This window comes from Mastigoproctus giganteus, chromosome 5 (genome assembly GCF_048544385.1).
Source record: "Mastigoproctus giganteus isolate SK-2022 chromosome 5, ASM4854438v1, whole genome shotgun sequence".
Classification (NCBI taxonomy): Eukaryota; Metazoa; Arthropoda; class Arachnida; order Uropygi; family Thelyphonidae; genus Mastigoproctus; species Mastigoproctus giganteus.
This window is the reverse complement of record NC_143579.1, coordinates 51592558-51613077: the sequence shown is the minus strand read 5'-3', so window position 1 is coordinate 51613077 and position 20520 is coordinate 51592558. Positions and strand designations below refer to the sequence as shown.

Below are 20520 nucleotides of genomic sequence, written 5' to 3'. Positions count from 1 at the left end.
TGGGACCAACTGATGATGTTACCAACAGCAAATTCAAAATGGGAAACATTCAAAGAACTTATCTTGGAAGCTACTAGGCTTTACATACCAACTAAGAAATATTGTTCAAGGTTTAGGCCAAAATGGATGTCAGATGAACTAATGAGGCATATGACAGAGAAGAAAAATGCATGGGATACTTACAAATTAACACATGACACAGAAGTCTATGATAGATACAAGTTGATATGCAACCAAGTTACAAAGGAGGTTAGGCAGGCGAAGGCAGATTACGAGAAATCCTTGGCAAGGGATGCAAAGAAAAACAGCAAAGAGTTCTTTACTTATGTAAACTCTAGAAGGAAGGGGATGAATCAGATTGGTCCACTTGATATTGATGGGTCAACTGTTGATGATCCTGCTCAGGTAGCTAACAAACTAAATGAATATTTTGCATCGACATTCACACATGAGGAGTTATTCAGCAAGGGGAATGCCAGAGGTGTATTCAACTCTAGCAGTAAGCTACAGAATCTTGAAATAACTGGGAGTAAAGTGGAGGAGAAACTGTTGAAGATAAACACAAGAAAGGTACCCGGGGTGGATGGGATCTATCCAGTTTTATTAAAGGAGGCAGCAAAGGAAGTAAGCAAACCCTTAGCCATAATTATGAGAGCTTCCTTGGACTCAGGGGAGGTACCCATAGACTGGAAATGTGCAAATGTGAGCCCAATTCACAAAGGAGGATCAAAGGCTGACACAAGTAATTATAGACCTGTGAGCTTAACTTCTGTTCCAGGAAAATTAATGGAGGCACTGGTTAAAGAAGCACTGCAGGATCATTTAGACAAGACTTCAGTTATAGCTCAGACACAGCACGGTTTTGTTAAGGGGAAGTCTTGCCTGACCAACTTGATTGGATACTATGATGCAGTCACAAAAGAACTGGATGCAGGGAATAACTTTGATATTATATACTTAGATCTTAGAAAGGCTTTTGATACTGTTGCACATGGAAGACTGCTACACAAATTGGAGCAGTGTGACATTGGAGGCAAATTGCTGCTATGGATAAAGGGGTGGTTGAGGGGGAGAAAACAGAGAGTGGTAATCAATGGACACTGCTCATCGTGGACTAATGTTATTAGTGGAGTCCCTCAGGGCTCAGTGTTGGGTCCATTATTGTTTTCTGTATTTATAAATGATATTGATGATGGTATATCAAGCTTAATGTCCAAGTTTGCAGACGATACAAAGGTTGGCAGGGTTGTCAAGGACACTACTGACACTATGCTGCTGCAACAGGATCTGGAAAGGTTGAGCAGATGGGCTGAGAGGTGGCAAATGAAGTTTAACATTGACAAATGTAAAGTACTACACATGGGAAACAGCAACCCCAGAGCAACGTATCAACTCTGTGGTACTACACTGACAGTGGTAGAGAATGAAAGGGACTTGGGGGTGGTTGTGCAGGCAGATATGAAGTTCTCTGAGCAGTGCAGACGGGCTGCAAGAGTAGCTCATGGAGTATTGTCAATGATATACAGGAATTTTTCCAGCAGGGATAAGGAGGTGATTATTCCATTGTATAAGGCAATGGTCAGGCCACACCTAGAGTACTGTATACAGGTCTGGAGGCCTCATTTCAAGAAGGATGTACAGCTGCTGGAACGAGTACAGAGAAGGGCAACATGATTAGTGAATGGAACAAAGGGGTGCTCTTACGAAGAAAGGCTTAAGTTTTGCAAATTACAGTGTCTGGAGACTAGGCACCAGCAAGGTGATCTGATAGAGGTGTATAAAGCCTTGAATGGTTTAAGCATGCTCAATGCTGATGGGATTCTTCCTCTAGCTCAGAAAAATCACCTGAGAGAGCATAAATTCAAATTGAGGAAAGACAGATGTAGGATAGACGTGCAGAAATTTGCCTTTAGCCAGCGGGTGGTTGGTTGGTGGAACAGACTTCCATCCCTTGTGGTGGAGGTTGATAGCCTAAATAAGTTTAAGGCTCAGCTGGACAGGTATTTTGAACGAACAGAGAGGTGAAGTGGAAGTGGGTTTTTTTTTTTTTTTTTCTTTTGGCTGATGCTGCATAAGCTTGCTTTCTTGCACCAAATGCCTCTACTAATGCTAATGCTAATCATCACATTCATTAAATTACTGTATGCCACTAATGGAGAAAATCTCATTTAAAGGAAATTTTGGAAACACATCAATGTCAAGAATACAGTATACAACACCTCTGATGGAGTAAGCTCATATTACATGACTGTTACATGAAGGAAGTTATGGATTCTAGATTTCAAGAGAAAACGCAAGAAAAACTACAAAAAAATAGGATTGCTTCAGCCAGTTAACCAGTTAATTTTGGAATTAGAGCCCTTTGATGTTGAAGAACTGTTGGTGGAACACTCAAGAAACTAAGAACTTTGAAACTGATGGATTGGGTGGAAATCAAGAAGCTTTTAGATGAGTATCTAAATGCTGAGAGAGATAAATCTTTCCTGTTGCAATGAATATTGGCTTCCACCAATCTTCATTACTACAAGAATGTCAAGAATGAGTGGAAGAAGGCTAGGATGACATCAACTCTAGATTCCTTTTGCAAACAAGATTATGCCTCTAGGAATCTACAGCCCTCAACTTCTAGATTTTAAGTTATCGGTATGTAGATCCAGAATGCTCATCCAGTAAATGTTGAAATCAATAAAATTATTTCAAACTAGTTTTAATTATCTTTATTTATCTAAAAAATGAGTTCAGTGCTAAAGTTTGACTTCCCTGGAACCAATTATTGTTATAACAATAATGTCAATTATCTTATTTTATTTTTTAACAGTATATACAAAACATTTTACTATGACATGGCAAAGTGCACCATGTCAACCTAAAATAGGTTATTAAACAGGTACAGGATGTTTATCTTGTACCATCACTGCACACTTGTTTCTCATTGGTCTTTTGTAATTGTGATTGACATTGGAGGTAGCCTTAAATAATTTATTCACGTGGGAGGGCAGTATTTTGGCTTGTATTTCTAGATAGATTGTACTGATGCAAATTGGGAGAGCCGAAAACCCATAATTTAATTTATTTGAAAATAAATCTTTATTGATGTTAAGTTTTAATAAATTAAGTTATTTTATTAATCTTTATTGGGTATCATTCCTGGGCTGCAATGTATCCATTGCATTGGAAGTGAAAAACCAGCACAATAAAATTTGATTTATTCTGCTGGTTTTTTTTTTTTTTTTTTTAATGGCTACTTCAACAATTATGCCAAACTATTTTCAGGTGTTTATAATGGCTATATTTGTTATGAAAATAAGAAGAAACTCACAGAATTTTTTAAAAGTTACAATTTTAACAGAGTTTTACTATTATTTTTAGTTGAAAAGAAAATGATGGAGAAAAAAAGTATTTCCACAAAAACACAAAGGAACTTTATGATACTATATTAAAATGGCGAGACAGAAAAGGGATCAAACTGAGTGTAAAAGATATCTATTGTAAACCTAGAGAGCTGATAGGTATGCTATTAAAAGCCTGTGAGATGTCAAGAGCAACTGCTTGTGTTTCACCAAACTTTCCATTGAATTTGTCCATAAATGGGTAACATAAGCCAGAATATCACCAGTGGATTGACACTAACAGAATCCATACTGGCGATCGTTGATTAGACGGAAGATTTCTAGATAGTTAAAGAGTTGGTGGTTAATTGATTTCTTCATTACTTTAGAAAGAGTAGAAGTAATTGCAATAGGACGATAATTGGAATGGAGGAATTTGTCACCCTTTTTAGGAACTGGCTGGATATCAGCAAATTTCCAAGCAGAAGGAAAAACACCTTTGGAATAAGAAAGTGAAAAAAGGCGGCAAAGAACAGGAGTAAGTTCAGGAGCACAGGTTTTGAGACCAAGTGGAGAAATACCATCGGCACCTGGAGCTTTCTTAGCATCAAGATTTGTCAAAATCCTTCTGACATCTTTTTGACAGAAGACCACAGGAGGTATTGAATGGAGCGTGGTGGGAATGGTGGGAGGTTTTTTACCAAGATCATTAATACACGAGTTGGAGGAAAAATGGGATGCTAGCAGGTCAGCTTTATCCTTGGCTGAAGTGACAACAGAACCATCTGGTTTGGACAGAGGTGGGAGTAGAGATGGGCAAAAATTGCAGCCAAATAGCTTTGGCAAGAGACCAGAATGCTCGGCTACAATTAGGGCAAGAAGCAAGTTTTCTACTCTTAGCCTGTTCAAACTCTAGTTTGGACGGATTAATAACTTCTTTACAATTGTTGCAAGCTTTAGTGTAGGCAGAAAATGAAACTGAAGAATTAGAATCAAGACAATTACGATATGCAACGTTCTTCTCTTGAACAGCCTTAGCGCATTTATTGGAAAACCAAGGTTTAGATAAAGGACGAAATTTTAAAGTGGAGTGTGGGATAGGGGATTCCTTTCCTGCAAGAATAATTTCACTGACACATTCTGAGCAAACGTTGACATCAAAAGTTTTGAAACAGTAATCCGACCAAGGAAAAGAAGAAAAGAAATCTCGCAGGTCATCCCATTTGGCGTTCTTGTAATGGCAAACAATACGAGGTTGGGAATAGCCATGAGATAAAGGCTCCATTGGAGAAGAGACAATCACCAAGTTGTGATCTCAAGGTGCCTAAAGGACTTCTCACTTCGACCGTGTGCTTAGAAGGGTTGTTTGTGAGAAAAAGATCAAGCTTGTTTGCTGTATGGTTAGGATTGCCCAATATACTTGTAGGTAAATGAACAATCTGTGCAAGATCATTAGTAATTGCAAAAGACTCGGCATCTCGTTGGTGACTGATTAGAAAATGGAAGCCAGCTGGAGTTGTGAACATTAAAATCACCAAGGAAAATTACCTCACTGTTAGGAAAGTTGTACTGGAGAAAGTCAAGTTGCAGAGAGAGGAAGTCAAAGAGCTCCAAGTGATTAGAGGAGTTGGGAGAACGGTAGAGACAATGAGGTAGAGAGATTTTAAGCCAGAAAATATCGAAAAGAGGATGTTTCAAATTACCAAGTCTCTGACAGGGAATATCGGAACGGACATATTCACAAGTAACACCTTTGAAGCGAAAGAATCGTACAGCGAATAATTTGGGGAAACTGAAATGAGCAGTAGTTGAATCAACTGATTACTGAGATTCTGTCAGAAAAAGTACATGGGGTTTGGCAGACTGCAAGTGGAAATGAACATCGTTGAGATTAGAATTGAGACCACGTATATTTGTGAAATGAATTAGTAAGTGTTTGGGAGGTTTAGATATTTTTGCAGATAATCTTACTCTATTAGTTTGACAATTCATGGTGTATTCAATAGTAAGAAAAAGTGGGTGGGACATGCTGTATAAAGTAATGAAATTTTTGGATATGGTGTACACGTTGTAAGAATATATCCAGATCCTTGACATAACGTGGCCTCGACAATGCTGTTCCTTGTCGAAAATGCTGTACATGCTGTTCCTTAAAAATGTAAGGATTAGCAAAACATCATCCCTTGTCTTTTATTATTTTATTGGCTTGTTTTGATATCTGTCCCTGTTTGTCTGTGCTACTTCAACTTTCTTACTTTGTTCCTGTGTTGATGCACCCATCCTTTGTTATAAGACTATATTTGTATTAAAGCAATAGATGTGCCCCTTCCTCTGGTATGTTGTTTAATGGCACACGGGCTACTAAGGCCATATTGTGGCCCCTTCCTCTGTATACAGAGTTATTTGCAGATGATGAATGGGTGACTAAGTTGGTATATCTTTCCGATATTTTCGTTTACTTGAATGAGCTGAACTGCAAAATGCAAGGCAAGAATACAAATCTTTTTACGAGTATGGATAACATTCAAGGCTTTCAGAATAAGCTGGATTTTTGGATACAATGCATTGCAAATGGGTCATTTGAAATGTTCCCAATGTTATGGCCATTTGCTGCTGGTAATAAAGTGGTGGCAGACTTCATATAACTTGCAGCAGAAGTTCAAGGATTATTTTTGGAGAGAGAGCGTTGAAGATTTTGACTGAATTCGTGATCCATTTGTTGCAGATGCAAAATCTCTTCTGATGAATGTACAAACAAGAGGAACTAACAGATCTGAAGGCGGACAGAACATTGCGATTAAAACATCATGAAGTGCTGTTGGACACATTTTGGTTGTCAATAAGAAAAGAATACCCAGCTAGCTCCAAGATGGCGATTAACGTGTTATTACCATTTTCAACTACATATTTGTGTGAACTGGGCTTTTCGACCTTGACTTAAATTAAAACATTAAAGAGGGAGAGAGACTCAGATCCACTGACGAAGAAATGAGGCTTGCATTGTCAATGATTTTGCCACACATCAGCTGTCTGTGTTCAGCAAAGCAGGCACAAGTATCACATTGAAGGAATGCATAGTTATTTGGTTTAATACTAATAGATTTTATTTTTTGGCTTTGCTTTGCTTTTGTATAGTGATTTAGGGTTCATAAAATGTTAATATATGCATGAGCCAATTTCTGTTGGATTGTTGGAACAATAATAACTGATTCTATTGTGACTTATAACATATTTATATTAACGTTGCCATAAATTATGCTTTTTGGAGAATTGACATTTTGATGTCGTGTGTTGTGTCATGGATAAGTAAGATGTGCCACAAAGAGAAAAAGGTTGCATAACACTGCCCTAGAGCAACTGAGCCACTGCACCTCAGTAAATCTGGCCTTGTCTAAGAGGCAACTAATAAAATAATGAAGCACAGAGTAATTATAAAACATCCAGGGTGTGAGGAGGTCATATCTCTCAAAGCAATTGTCGGAAAATATTATAACTGCATACGAAAATATTATAGTCGCATAACCGCATACTTAGAGTTTGTATCATCAAACACAGGATGATTATTGTCAGAATAAATAAACAAACTGACATACAAAATTACAATAAACTGACCGCAAAATAAGTAATAAGGAACTTCATTAATAAAACAAACTTTACATTTCCTTCAAATACTCATGTTTACAACTAGAGAAAAGCCATATATAATGTGGCCAATCTCTAATAAAACAGTTGACAGAAGCATTTCACCAGGGATGTTTGTAACTCTTAAATCAAAGCTGCTTTCATTTCCAAAAACCCCATATAAAATCTGAAAATCATCTGCTGGTATTAAGTCTGGCATATGTGGAAACCACATGCATGAAAAGTGATGGGAAATTGCCCTGCAGAAAAATAAAGATAACTCACCTATTGCCAATTGCTCTTGAAAAGTGGATATGATCTGAGGTACTATACAAATGTGAAGGTACACATTTTTGGTCCTTGTGCTGGTTATTCCTCAAAAAGGCACACATGAATGAAATAAGCAGTAAACTCATAGAAAATTCACTTTTACATCATGAAAGTGACAATCTGGTGTAGGCTCAGTCAATTATGCCACAAAAGGTAAGTCTGAAAAATAGAATGTGGGTTCAATTCTCATGAAATGTCAAAATTTCATGTGTTCATATCACATAATAGAGTGAAGTGTGCTTCATCCATCCATGGATGTTGCTGGTATATTCTTTATACTCTTACAACTTGGCCAGAAATTGTAATAAAAAATAAAAACACAAGCTATAATTGTCTGCTTGAAAAGCAGATGACTATGGCATGGAAATCTTTATGATGTATTAGGTATCTGCTTTAAAAGCTTAAACCTGGGAGAACTTATGCAGAAACATGAACAAATTATCTAAAAAGTGCCTATAACTGTGTATACAGGGATCTCCAATTTTAGAGAGAGATAGCATGCATACTAGTGGTAAACCTTTGGATTTCTGCTCCTCTACCAAAGCACTCACTGCATTGCACCATATCAGTATCAGTGTGGATAAATGATTGCTTTGCTCTTTCCAAACATTAATAAATAGTTTTTTCCACATCTGATATTAAAAACTCAAAACTAAGCAATTACAGAAATCTAATTTTCCATATGTCTATACCTAATATAGTTAAGTCCTTTGAGCTATAAAACCTCAAAGCTCCAAAGTCATTTTATAATCAATAATGATAATCAAACAAGTAAAAACATGTGAAGGTAAACAAAGCAGACATTTCTATTATTCCACCACAATGTTTATTAGAATAACATAAGTCTCTATGATTTGTCTCTAAGTGTTAAAGTAAAATCAATAAATTAATTGTCACTTATGAGCCTTCAAAATGCCTGTCCTTGAGTGAAACTGACAGTTAAAAAGCATGATTAATATGTGTTATGACCTGTGTCTATGATCCAGTATATTTAAACTATTACCTATAAACCATTGCAAACATTTTGTAATACATCTCCTATTCCTTCAAAAAACACTAGTTGAGAATTGCTATAGACGAGCTCTATGTTAAGTGAAGTAATATGGCATTCTACAAAGATTTGGCACCTCTGTAGCCAGGTGGGATGGAGCAGCAGTGCGTAGCACATGCTTCTTGATTAGACCGGGGTTCGAGCCAGTCACCACCAAATACGGAGGATGCAGAAAGGTCAGGGAATGACCACCGCATATCCCGGAGCAATATGGCCTTAGTTGCTAATGCTCCTAAAAACCAAATAACAACAACAAAGAGATTTTGAGAATAATGCTAGGATGTAGCTACTATGTTAGTGGTGAGCAGTGCTTCACTCAGGTTGCTGAGAGGTATGAGGAGGTTGACACACAATACTTTCTCACCACAGTTTCCTTTGACCCAGTTCTACACAGTTTATCTCTGTGTCATGGATAGCTTCATACTAGAGCAGAAAGTGTTTTTGAATGACCATCATGTGCTACATAATCCTGCTAGAAAATGTCTGGAGGAATTTTGGAAGAAGTTCCCCAGTATTCACATACAATATAAGCATTAGTAGAGGTATATGATGCAAGGAAGCAAGATTATGCAGAATCAGCCAAAAAAAAAAAAATAAATAACCATGCCATTTCACCCATCCATTCACTCCAAAAGTTTGTTCAGTTCTCCCTTGAATTTATTAAAGCTATTAACTTCACAATGATAGATGGAAGTTTGTTCCAGCAATCAACTACCTGCAGGCTAAAAGCAAATTTTCGCACATCTATTCTACAACTGTCTTTCCTCAATTTGAGCTTATGCATCCCAGTTTCATAATCTAAGCAAAAGGAAGAATCCCATCAATATTGAGCCTACTCAAACCATTCAATGCTTTATGCATCTCAATCAGATCACCTCGCAAGTGCATAGTCTCCAGATACTGCAATTTGCAGAACTTAAGCCTTTCTTGGTAAGAGAACCCCATTTGTTCCCCTCACCAATCTTGCTGCCCCTTCTCTGTACTCATTCTAGCAACTCTACAACCTTCCTAAAACGAGGCTTCCAGACCTGTATGCAGTACTCAAGGTGTGGCTTGACCATTGCCTTATACAAAGGGATAATCGCCTCCTTATCCTTGCTAGCAAATTCCTGTATATTACTGACAAGATCCCATGACCTGCTCTGGCAGCCTGTCTGCACTGCTCAGAAAACTTCATATCTGACTGCACATTTACCCCCAGGTCTTTTTCATTCTTCATTACCCTAAGTGTAGTACCACACAGTTGGTACATTTCTCTGGAGTTACTGCTACCCATATGCAGTACTTTGCATTTGTCAATGCTAAATTTCAGTTGCCATTTCTCAGACCATCTGCCCAACTTTTTTAGATCCTGTTGCAGTAGCATACTGTCATTAACAACCCTGCCAACCTAGGGATACACAATTCAGAACTTAATAAATGAACTTAGAATAAAAGAAGTATTATGGAACAGTAAACAGAAATGAAACTTCTGGGTATTAACAGAGAGAAGATTGAATGAAATGGTTGCTTATCCAGAGCAATGACTTTATAGGTCCCCTCAAACAAGAAATGGGAGGATAAAAGAGTAAAACGAAAATGGCAAAAAAAAAAAAAAATTACTAACGCTGTGTCCCAACAAAACAATAGCAATGTACTCTTTAAAACGTCAAGGTTCGGTAGCCAGTGTCAATTTTTTAAATGGTTCCTCCTTTCGGTTCACAACTGAGAAAATGACCGATCATTAATGTTTGTTTCTTCACAAGTGTCAAGGTTTTATTTGAATGGACATATGAGCATCCAAAACAACAAAGAACTGAATTTGCAAAATCTGTATTTTGTGTACAAAGTTCCTCTTCCCAAGGTAAAAACATTTGTTTTGTGTACTTTCAGTGCAGAAAAGATTATCAGGCCTGCAATCTTTATAGAGACAATATTCAGAAAGGCATACAATCTGGCATTACAACTATTTCTTAGGGAACTAACAGATGAAGAAAAAAAATCTAAAGATGCTTACAGCAATATTCTGTTACCATACATACTTGCAATCAGTGAATACAGATACTGGTAAGCATGTTCAGTGAAAAGATAACCTGTGTATTATGGACATCTCATTTTCTAGACGTTAACTCCCTATATAAAGGATAAAGTATACAGAATGAATCCACTCATGGAAGAACTCCAGAAATCAATAAAACTGCAGTAGCCAACTAATCCAGAATCTTTTCAAGTGTATGGAATGCATCATAGTAAAAATGGCAAGTAATTTTAATATTTTTAGTATTAATTATTGCCCCTATAATAAAATTTGATAAATTTTCAATAAACTTCTAGAAAGTAGGTTTTGCTATAATGTATTTCTGCAGTCACGCTCTTGCTGGTGCCAAAGAAATAAAATTTAAAGCAAGCAAGCACACATTGCTAGTGTCAATGCTAGTGTGGTGACCATGGGCCAGAACGTGTCTGCATTCAGTATAAACTATGTGATAGCATGTAATTGTCAGAAAAAGCATACTGCTCTATACTTTAATATATGTACCTGTCTGTGCAAATTATTATATTTTAAAATTTTTAAATAAAATTTTAATATTTAATAAATTTTAAAATTTAATAAAATATTTTAATTTTATAATTTAAATAGAAAATTATTTTCTTACCTATAAGTTTCCTTTGAAGTTCACTCCTATATGGCTGCAAATCCTTTTGACGAAGTTTATCTTCTTTTCTTCTTAACTTTTCTAAACTCTTTAACCTCAGTGCTTCTGATTTGGCATATGCTCCTAGATCTTCTCTGTAGTGTCCAAACATCTGTATTTAATATAATATGATTAATTATACCAATATATACACATGTGTGTATGCAGGTATGTGCATGCATGTACGTGCATTATACTGCGACTGTTTTTATTTTTTATTATTATTATTATCATCATTAGCCATATGGTGCAAGTAAGCCTGAGGCTTTTGCTGCACCAGCCAAAAAACCCTGAGAGAGAGAGAGAGAGAGAGAGAGAGAGAGAGAGAGAGAGAGAGAGAGAGAGAGAGAGAGAGAGAGGAGAAAACAAGAGTCAGAAGTAGAAGGGAATCACCAAGAAAGCAAAGAATGATGATATCCAGCTGAGGATCCTGGGTGTGCCAAGCCCATGCTCACCAGATGTGAGCCCTTATACCATAAAGTTATTAAACCAATCCTTAATGAGAAGTCCAAGTAATGGTAGAGTAATTACCTATCTTTTTGTTTATCTGCTGGAATGAAAATGAGCCTCAGTTGTCCAAAGGATATTGTCCTTAAATGAGTACAGATTATCTATCAACACATGTATGTGACTTGGGCAAACTAATCCAACATGTCACTTAATAAAGTATTCTTATCTATCAATTGACTTAACTTAGCAATAGCTCTCAATGTGTTGTTCATCAACACCAATAAGGATGGCATCATTAATGCTTCCATTCTATTTAAAATTTTTGCATGAATACTATAAAACTGTCTAAAACTGTGCACAGACAAAAATCAGATTTGACTGCAATTCTTTTGTGACCACAGAAGACTTTTATTGGAGAAAACTCTGCGAACTCAATATAAACTATCAACATCAATTTCTTGCTCGTGCATTTTCATCCTGAATGTTTTCTCATGTATCCAACCAAAGGGTCTCACTCTCTCCTCTCCCCAGAAGATATGATTCTTTAAAACTTTTTGGATCTCTTGCATATACATTTTGTCAAGCACTATGCCATTTTTTTCAAATGATTTAATTGGAAATGTTATATTTTTAAAAAATATATTCTTGCTTGTGTCATAAAACTACTATTAAAAAGGAACATTTTTGAAAATTTCTTTTATTATGAATTTCAAAAACAAAGAAGATGATGATACTAGAAAAAATAAATGGGTGCCAAAATTTGTCACATTTTCCACATAGCCAATTTGTCTCTGATTTGTGTAAAAAAAAAAATAAATAATTTTTATTTTATCCAATTTAATTTCCACTAAAATTCCTTTTTTGATTGTGTTTTTAAACAATTTTTCAAAGGACCCTTCCCCACCCCACTAGTCAGAAAGATTTTTTTGTTTTAAACTTAGAAAATTTGACTCTATGAATTCAATCTCAAATTATGGACAAACATATGAAGATGACATTCTCATTATGGGGAACCACATCAGAAATTTCTTGTGCTAATTCTAGAACTTCCTAAATTCAAAATGAAAATATACAGAAAAGCACCCACTACATGTTTTTAGAGAGTGTCCACTTATATATGTTTGTAGTCAATAGATTTTAAATTACAGTAAATACCACAATGGTTTTAGTAATCTTAACATAAAAAAACTCCTTTACAATGAGTTGCTTAGGTGTTACACTACTTTCAAGAAAATACTATTATCAAAAGGCTAGACTGCAATTACTTAAAAGACGAGACATAATATCACTGTGACTTACTAGTTCTCTGAATAGATAGCCCTAATTCTTAATTCTGAGACATCCCAATGGTTGTTCTATGTATGCTGCCACATAGTATTAAGAAGACACTGTGATATTTGATATAAAAAAAGCTATAAGACTAGTTAATATGTTTAACATCTGCTGACTTTGAAAAAAGAAGTCTGCAGGACCAGGACATAGTCTATTAACTAGGTCATGTAGCTTTTACTATATTAGATACCATGAAGTGCATGGCAGCTCATTTTATCACTATGTTGTCTTGAATTCACTAATAGAGAACACTTGCCATCTAATGAGAGACCAGCAAGTCTAGGGACTTATGATAATGTCCAGGTTAAGATCAATTGACCTTAACTCGAACACTATCTTAACAATTCTCATATTTTAGAAAAATGGCAGACTAGCCTCTTTGCCACTAATTTGAAAGTAGTGTAATACCCAGGAAACTTGTGGCAAATGAGCCTAAACACTAAGACCATTGCAATATTCACTACAGTTTGAAATCTGCTGGCCAATACACACATATGGGGACAGAACATCCAAGTATATATTGGCTACACCATATGGCTTTTACCCTATTAAATACAAAATAAAAATATTTTGTTTCCCCTTGTTCATGACAAAACTGACCATTCTATCATCCACTCTCCAGACATTTTAATAAAAACTGAAAAACACCCTCCACAGTATAGATCTGAATTATAAGTCTGATCAACCTAGCAAAATTAAAACAGGCATTATTAAGAACTTCATATTGAGGGCCTCCAATTGAAATGTGAACTGAATAAGTTCAAGCTATTGCTGTTGATAACAACTATCCCCTGCGCTTGGTTCAAATAAGTATACGGCAAACTATTAAAATACTACATTCACACAATACCTATTACCAAGGAATTGAGATTAGAACCTTGCCTGAATATCCAAGCATTATAAAGCATAAATCCACTTTTAAAGGTGATAAAAAATTTAAATGGATAACAGAATTGCCATTCATCGCCCTCTCACCAGAAATCTCATACACAATCTATAAAATGCTGTGAATACAACAAGCACTACATAGAACAGACATACAGAAAAATGATACATAGGTTGAAAGAACCAGGCTGGCAATCTGGATTCAGACACTGCCCACAAATTCAACAGAAGAAAAGCTTTCTTTCACCCTACAAGAGCTAAATAACACCAGAGAGGAGAACAATAAAAGAATGGAATTTTTGGAAAACATTACATAATAGGAATGGAGGAACGACTATTCCACACACTGTATCTTTGTTTACAGATATTCAAAAAAAAAAAAGAAAAAAAAAAAAAAAAAAAGTTTCTTTATCTTCTATTTCAAACAATAGGCTGCACTGTGCCACCCCACCACCCTTCATCAGTGCCTCAGGATCTCCAAAAGTCAGCCAGTCTTCACCCAAGCCATCACAACCAAAGACATTTGCAAAGGGTAGCTAATAGAGAACCAGTCAGTTGTCTGTTATTGGCTGGTTTACTACTATTTCTATGTAGCCAAATGGTCAACATAGAAATAGTAGTAAAAGTGTTTCAGTTGACCATGGTTTGAACCCATGCGACTACAAAATACAGATTTCAGTGATGCTTTTAAATCATGTCATGTTCTTCCTATTCACTACCATAGCTTGTGCAGTTAATAAGTTATTTTACTTTTTTTTTTTTTTTCTTTTTTTTTTTTTACGAAAAACCCCAAACACAAAAGGTATCAAAACCTATAGTACTTAGTACCGTGCATGGGTTGAAGGAGAAGTATGGGGGGAGGGGGATGCCGGAAACTTTGCTCTAGAGACTAAACATGGGTTTCACCACTTCAAGCCTCCAATAAGCAATGCATAAGTAAAATAGTAGTATTTCCATTTTTTTTTGTTTGTATGTTATAAATAGAGCTTTGTCCACCTGCAGCACACTTTCAGTTCATAATTTCATTACTTGGTAAACAAATAACCTTTTTTTTTTTAAAAAAAGAAAAAAAATTTCTCTGGTTCATTCTCAGATCGAAATAGGTAGAATTTTCCAGTCATGCTAAAACATATAGGTCTAACTTTGTTGCAATGCATTTGTGTGAAGTGGAGCACAGCACACTGATCACTAAGTCTTGATACCCATTAACTATTTCATCAGTGGGAGAAGAGAAAACTTTGTTGAAATGTGGTCAAATAACGCTTATCTTTGTGCAGCTGTAAAAGGTGAAGAGCTTTCATCTTTGAGGGGATAGTGAAATATAGTCTAGGTCTGGGTTGATTCGTATAATATTGTGAAGCTAAGGTCTGGTATACGAGGATCTGACTGGTTTAAAATAAATAGTGAAAGGCTGAGCAAAAGAGATTTAGTTCAGTTAGAGAAGCAGCTAACATTTAATTAAATAGCTGTAAAGGTAAATTTAACTAAAGAACCAGATTTGTTTTTAACAGAACATTTAACTGCAGGAAAATTTTACCAAAACTGGACTCTGAAGTTCATTATTTAGAAATTCTGAGTGGCTGCTGGGGGTGGGGAGATTCTGTTAGCCAAATAGAATCTTTAGCCATAATGAAACTTTAGATTCATCACCGGTGCAATTTGTCAAAAGAAATTTTCTTGATGAAAGAAGAAACTTATATTGCTTCATTATCTGCAGTCTTATTCACCAAATTTGGCCTCTTCTCTTCCCAAACTGAAAGCTCAATTTTGTTGATTTTCCAGCAATGGTAACATTAAGGATAATATTCAGTGTTCTGACAAGTATTCCAAATGTAAAGTTCCAGAAATATTCTTAACAGTATCAGCAATGCTAGTTACGGTAAAGGTCTTCACAAGGATATTACGGTAGATAAAGTTCACTGACATATACCAATAAAGGTAAGTCTATCACAAAATTGGTTTCATTACTTCGGTGTGAATCCAGAAATTGTTTTGGGTGGGCGAGCTTGTACATTCCAAACTGGTAGCTTTTATAAGCATCAATACGTGACAGTACGATTATTTATATATATATATAAAACAAAATATTCTTTGAGTTTTAACCCTCTCAACCCCCCCCCCCCATGAATGCACTTATGCATTACCTCATGTTTGCACCTCATAACACCTGTTCAATGTATAGTTTTTCGATTTTTTTTTTTTTTTTTTTTTTTCATGTTATTAATTTTCTTCTGTAATGCTACAATCCTAAACAGATCACGAATCAAAAATATAAATATCTTGCATAATATCAGCCAGTGATGCACTGGGCATGAGCTTTCTCCCCCATCACTATATATGCAAAGATGGAAGATGTTCTAAGAGAAATCCGAATTAGACACTGGGTTAACCCCCTCCCCCTTGCAAACAAAATTTCTAGGCATGACATGCTCACTCCATGCCAATAACTTTTCAAACTTTTTGTAATACAGAAATTGCTTGGATTCAAAATCACACGGCCTACATAAACCTGCTTATTGCTGTAGTAATTATTCAGGAATTGTTCTTACTTTATTTCCAATACTATACAATGGCACAGTTAAAAACTTTTGTGAAATGTTATGATTTTGAACTCGCTTACAATGATATATAAAAATATTCACGCTAGAGAAGAATATTCACCTAATATTGATAAAAAAAAAAAAAAAAAAACTGGAAATCTCGTATATTTCGAGTTTGTTTATCAATATTAAGTCCCCCCCCCCCCCAATATTAACAACTGAGATAAGCAAAACTAAATATTGGGAATATTTAATTTGTTGGAGATGTTTCGCGATAATGCTGCAGATCTGATGAAAAATTAATATTTAAATATATATTCCATTGCTAATATTGGCAATATCAACAATGGTGATGTTAAATTATAGTATATTAGTGACACAGAAAATCATTACTTCACTGTAAATCATTATTATATAATTTAACATGATAATTATGAAACGTCGAAATCCAAGTGATATAGCTTACCAAGGTATGCTCATATCCGAGCGCTCCTTGATCTCCCCTGAGTTCTTCAGCCATTATTAAATATTTAGGACTTCTGACCACAGTAATTTCTCTGAAATATTAAAATTTTACACTAAATCTTATATACATGTATTATTAAAAAAATGAATTTCACATTAGCTTCATTAAATGCTTTCGTGAGCAGTGTGGTATAATGTGGACTGTCAGCGGTCAGGTGTTCTACCACCTGTAACCGCGCGCCGTAACGTCGCCGTCACCGTCTCCTAACAAATAACTTCTTTCGTGTTCGCCGAACTACAGTAGACGGAAAGGAAGTTTACGTCAACGATAAACTGATGTAGTCTATGTAGGTGTGTAAATTTAGCTAAACGTACAGTTTATATTTTTATATATACACACACATAATGATACCAAAATATTTCAAATTAATATTAAATCCAAAAAGTGTATTTTAATGAAAATTTAATATTAATACACAGTGGTGATAAAGATCATTGAATGGTACAGTATTAGCGGCTCAAGGAGGGGACAATACAGCTTGAAGTTAAGCGATTTCTCTACAAATACGGAAGTAATGTAGTTAATTTCGTTTCACAATTCCTAATATTATTAATAATTAACAATTACTGTACATAGCAGGAGTAATTACGAGTGCCACGATTATATTTAATTGTGTAATTAGTGAGGGCTTGCTTTTAGGTACAATCGGTAAAGTAGTCCCTTCTGCAATCGCTGTGTCTGAACAGCTTCATTTTATGCTCCGGTATAGGAGCCTATGATTGATTTTTAGTGGCGAATAGGCATATAAGGAGGTAAAAATATATTGGGAACATCAGTGAGGGACGAAACAATGGTTTCTGTTAGGTGCAATATGGTTAAAGTTGCCGTTGCACCAAAAATGTCCCAATCAAAAAACAAGGATAACAGTTTTCCTCCAACCTATATCGGCTGCAATAAACCAATTAAGATGAAATCTGGAGCCCTCTGAATTCTTGGGGCGATTCAAATTGGCGCAACCCAAAATGAAAGTGCTAATTTCTCTAATTATCATGTCCATACTCGATTATTGCAAAACCACATCGCTGTCAACACTGTATACCTCCGCATGCAAAATAGTGGTTATTAGGTTACACTAACAGAGAATCATCCATACCGGTTTATTCCACAGATTACTAATTTCTGGTTTATTCGTAACGAAGCCACATTATTATTATTATTATTATTATTATTATTATTATTAGCCATATAGTGCAAGAAAGCCTGAGGCTTATGCTGCACCAGCAAAAAAAAAAATTCCCTGAGTTACCCTGTGAGAGAGAGAGAGAGGGTAGAAGGGAATCACCAAGAAACAGAAGAATGGTGCTATCCAGCTCAGGACCCTGGGTGTGCCAAGCCCATACTCACCAGATGTGAGCCCCTGGGGTTAAATATGACATGTTCTCTGTCTGAACTAGTATTTATAGTTAAACAATACTTTTGCTCAAAATCGTATGTGAGCATGAAAGCTATGAAAGAGAAAGGCGAATTTCGAGAAAAAATCCCCGATTCATCAGTACCAAATAAATCAAAGTTTCAAATACAGGCAGTCTCGCTTTACGAGTTCCCGGGTTTACGAGGTCCCCCCCCCCCAAGTATCAACAAAATCGAAAATATGAACATTAATTGCAAAAAATGAAGGTTAAACATTCATAAATAATGTTTTCAAACCACGCCCGTAGCTATACAATACAGTGTACCTCGCTTTACGATATTAATCCGTTACCATCGTATCGCGAAAATATCGTAATGTGAATCCAATACACATTGTTTTTTGGTAATCATTTCACAACCTCGGAAGTTCAAATTTTCGCTATATAATTGCTTAAAAGGTCGTTTTTATAGTGTAAATTGTATTAGTTACCAATTGAAATCATTAAACGCACTACACTTTCATCGTTATCGTGTTATAAGAACCAATTTTGAACGGCTTTGTGATATTTTTCTAAAGCACATTTCTGGAAGTCACGACCATAAAACAATAAAAACAATTTGCACTTTCCGGTTTATTGGGTTTTTTTTTTTTTTTTTTTTTGTTACTGCAAGCAATTATAAACGGGTAGTAAACTCCATGTTATTGCATTTGCGAAAATACCGATAGCTGGAATTTTGTGGGTTTTCACGTTATTATGGTGAAATGAAATCTTCAATCGTATAAAAAACAAATAAATTTTCAGAATCTTCTCTTCATTCATTTTTTTAAGCTTCATAAACTTGTTACTCCGCCCAAATCGTGTTAGTTGCAATTTGTGCATTCCGTTAAATAATGCTTATGCATGCTATTGACATTTATAAAGAAAAGAGAAGATTATTTTGGAAACAACCCCAGGGGCTAACATCTGGTGAGTATGGGCTTGACCCACCCAGGCTCCTCAGCTGCATATCATCATTCTTCCCTTTCTTGGTGATTCTCTCTCTCTCTCTCTCTCTCTCTCTCTCTCTCTCTCTCTCTCTCTCTCTCTCTCTCTCAGGGTAACTTGGGAATTTTTTTTGGCTGGTGTAGCATAAGCCTCAGGCTTCCTTGCACCTATGGCTAATAATAATAATAATAAACGCTTCTTGAACCATTTCTGAAAAAGACGACTCCTTGTGCAACAAACCAACGAGTGCCGAGCCAATAATGAGTGATCAACGAGTGTGCATTTAGTCGATGATGATGATGAAGAATAAACATTCTTTAACATTTGTAAGTCATAAATAATTTCTCTATTATTATAATTTGCTTGATTTTACAGGCTACGTTTTCATTTCTTTGGATAAATCAATCATTGTTTAAACATAAACTAATTAGCTAACTAATTTCATTGTTGATAACGTAACCCCTATTTTTAACATTATGTCTATGGGAAATATATTCCCGCTTTACGAGCGCGCGCTAGAAACTAATTAACTCGGTAAAGTCGAGAACTACCTGTATTCACCAGTACCAAAATAACAGAATGAAATTGCGTACGTGGATGTTCAAATGTTACTAAAGGTATCATCGAATATCACGAAACGAATCCATAGGCTCACCCACGATGGGGAGAAATGGGGACTAAATTCCCCAAAAACATTTTGTCTTATATTGTCATGTGTTCACGATTGTAAAAGGTATGAAGAATACAGATGTCTCTTCTCCCAAAACAAAATTTGGTAGACATTTTCAACATTTATTACAATTTTTCATAATCATTTGAGTTCATATGAGGCCGCCGTAGCCGAGTGGCCAGACGCGTGGGTGCATACGTTACACGTGCCTGGTGTGACCCGGGTTCAAGCCCCTGATTGCTGAATACGGTGTTGTTTCTTGTATTCTCTCTACATTGTGAACTCCTCTGACCGTGTGGTCGTCCCGCAATATAAACAGATAATTTATTTATTTATTATCATGGTAGTTATTCTAACTACCTGATTGCAGAATCTTATAGAATTAATAAGTGATATTTGGGTTGCGCAAATATTGAATTACTCAGTAGAATATAAACAGATTACTTTTCATTATAACAGTTTTTATTGCAACTAAGTAAAGAAAGTTTAAAAACAGACACTTTACCACGTGATGCATTTAATTTGTCTATAGGTATGAAAAGGACAAATTGTCCTTTTCATCTCTATAAATAAATTACAAAAAAAAAGAACATTGGGAGGAAAAGGGTCCTTTTCCTCCCAATACCTAAATAAGCTGACCAGATTTCGAATTTATAGTAAATTAACGTTTTAAGTCCCCCCCCTCCCTTCTTCGTCAGGACCGGGTACCTTACATACAGTATATCTACCCCTTTAACAGACACGTGCAGAGAGCAGGCAGAAAAGTCTGAGAGGC

General features: G+C 35.8%; 1 protein-coding gene across 3 annotated transcripts in view; it reads right to left on the bottom strand.

Moving 5' to 3' along the window:
* Positions 1-16968, bottom strand: part of LOC150085388 (chloride channel protein 2-like) — a 271615-nt gene extending 254647 nt beyond the window's left edge. For all 3 annotated transcript variants that reach the window (XM_090374018.1, XM_090374019.1, XM_090374020.1), the window contains exons 1-2: positions 16680-16968; positions 10968-11118 (exon numbers count right to left, since the gene is read on the bottom strand). In XM_090374018.1, coding sequence (XP_090230144.1) covers positions 10968-11118; positions 16680-16733 — 205 coding nt within the window. In that variant the 5' untranslated portion in view covers positions 16734-16968. The remainder of the gene's footprint in view (positions 1-10967; positions 11119-16679) is intronic.
* Between the last annotated feature and the right edge of the window lie 3552 nt (positions 16969-20520).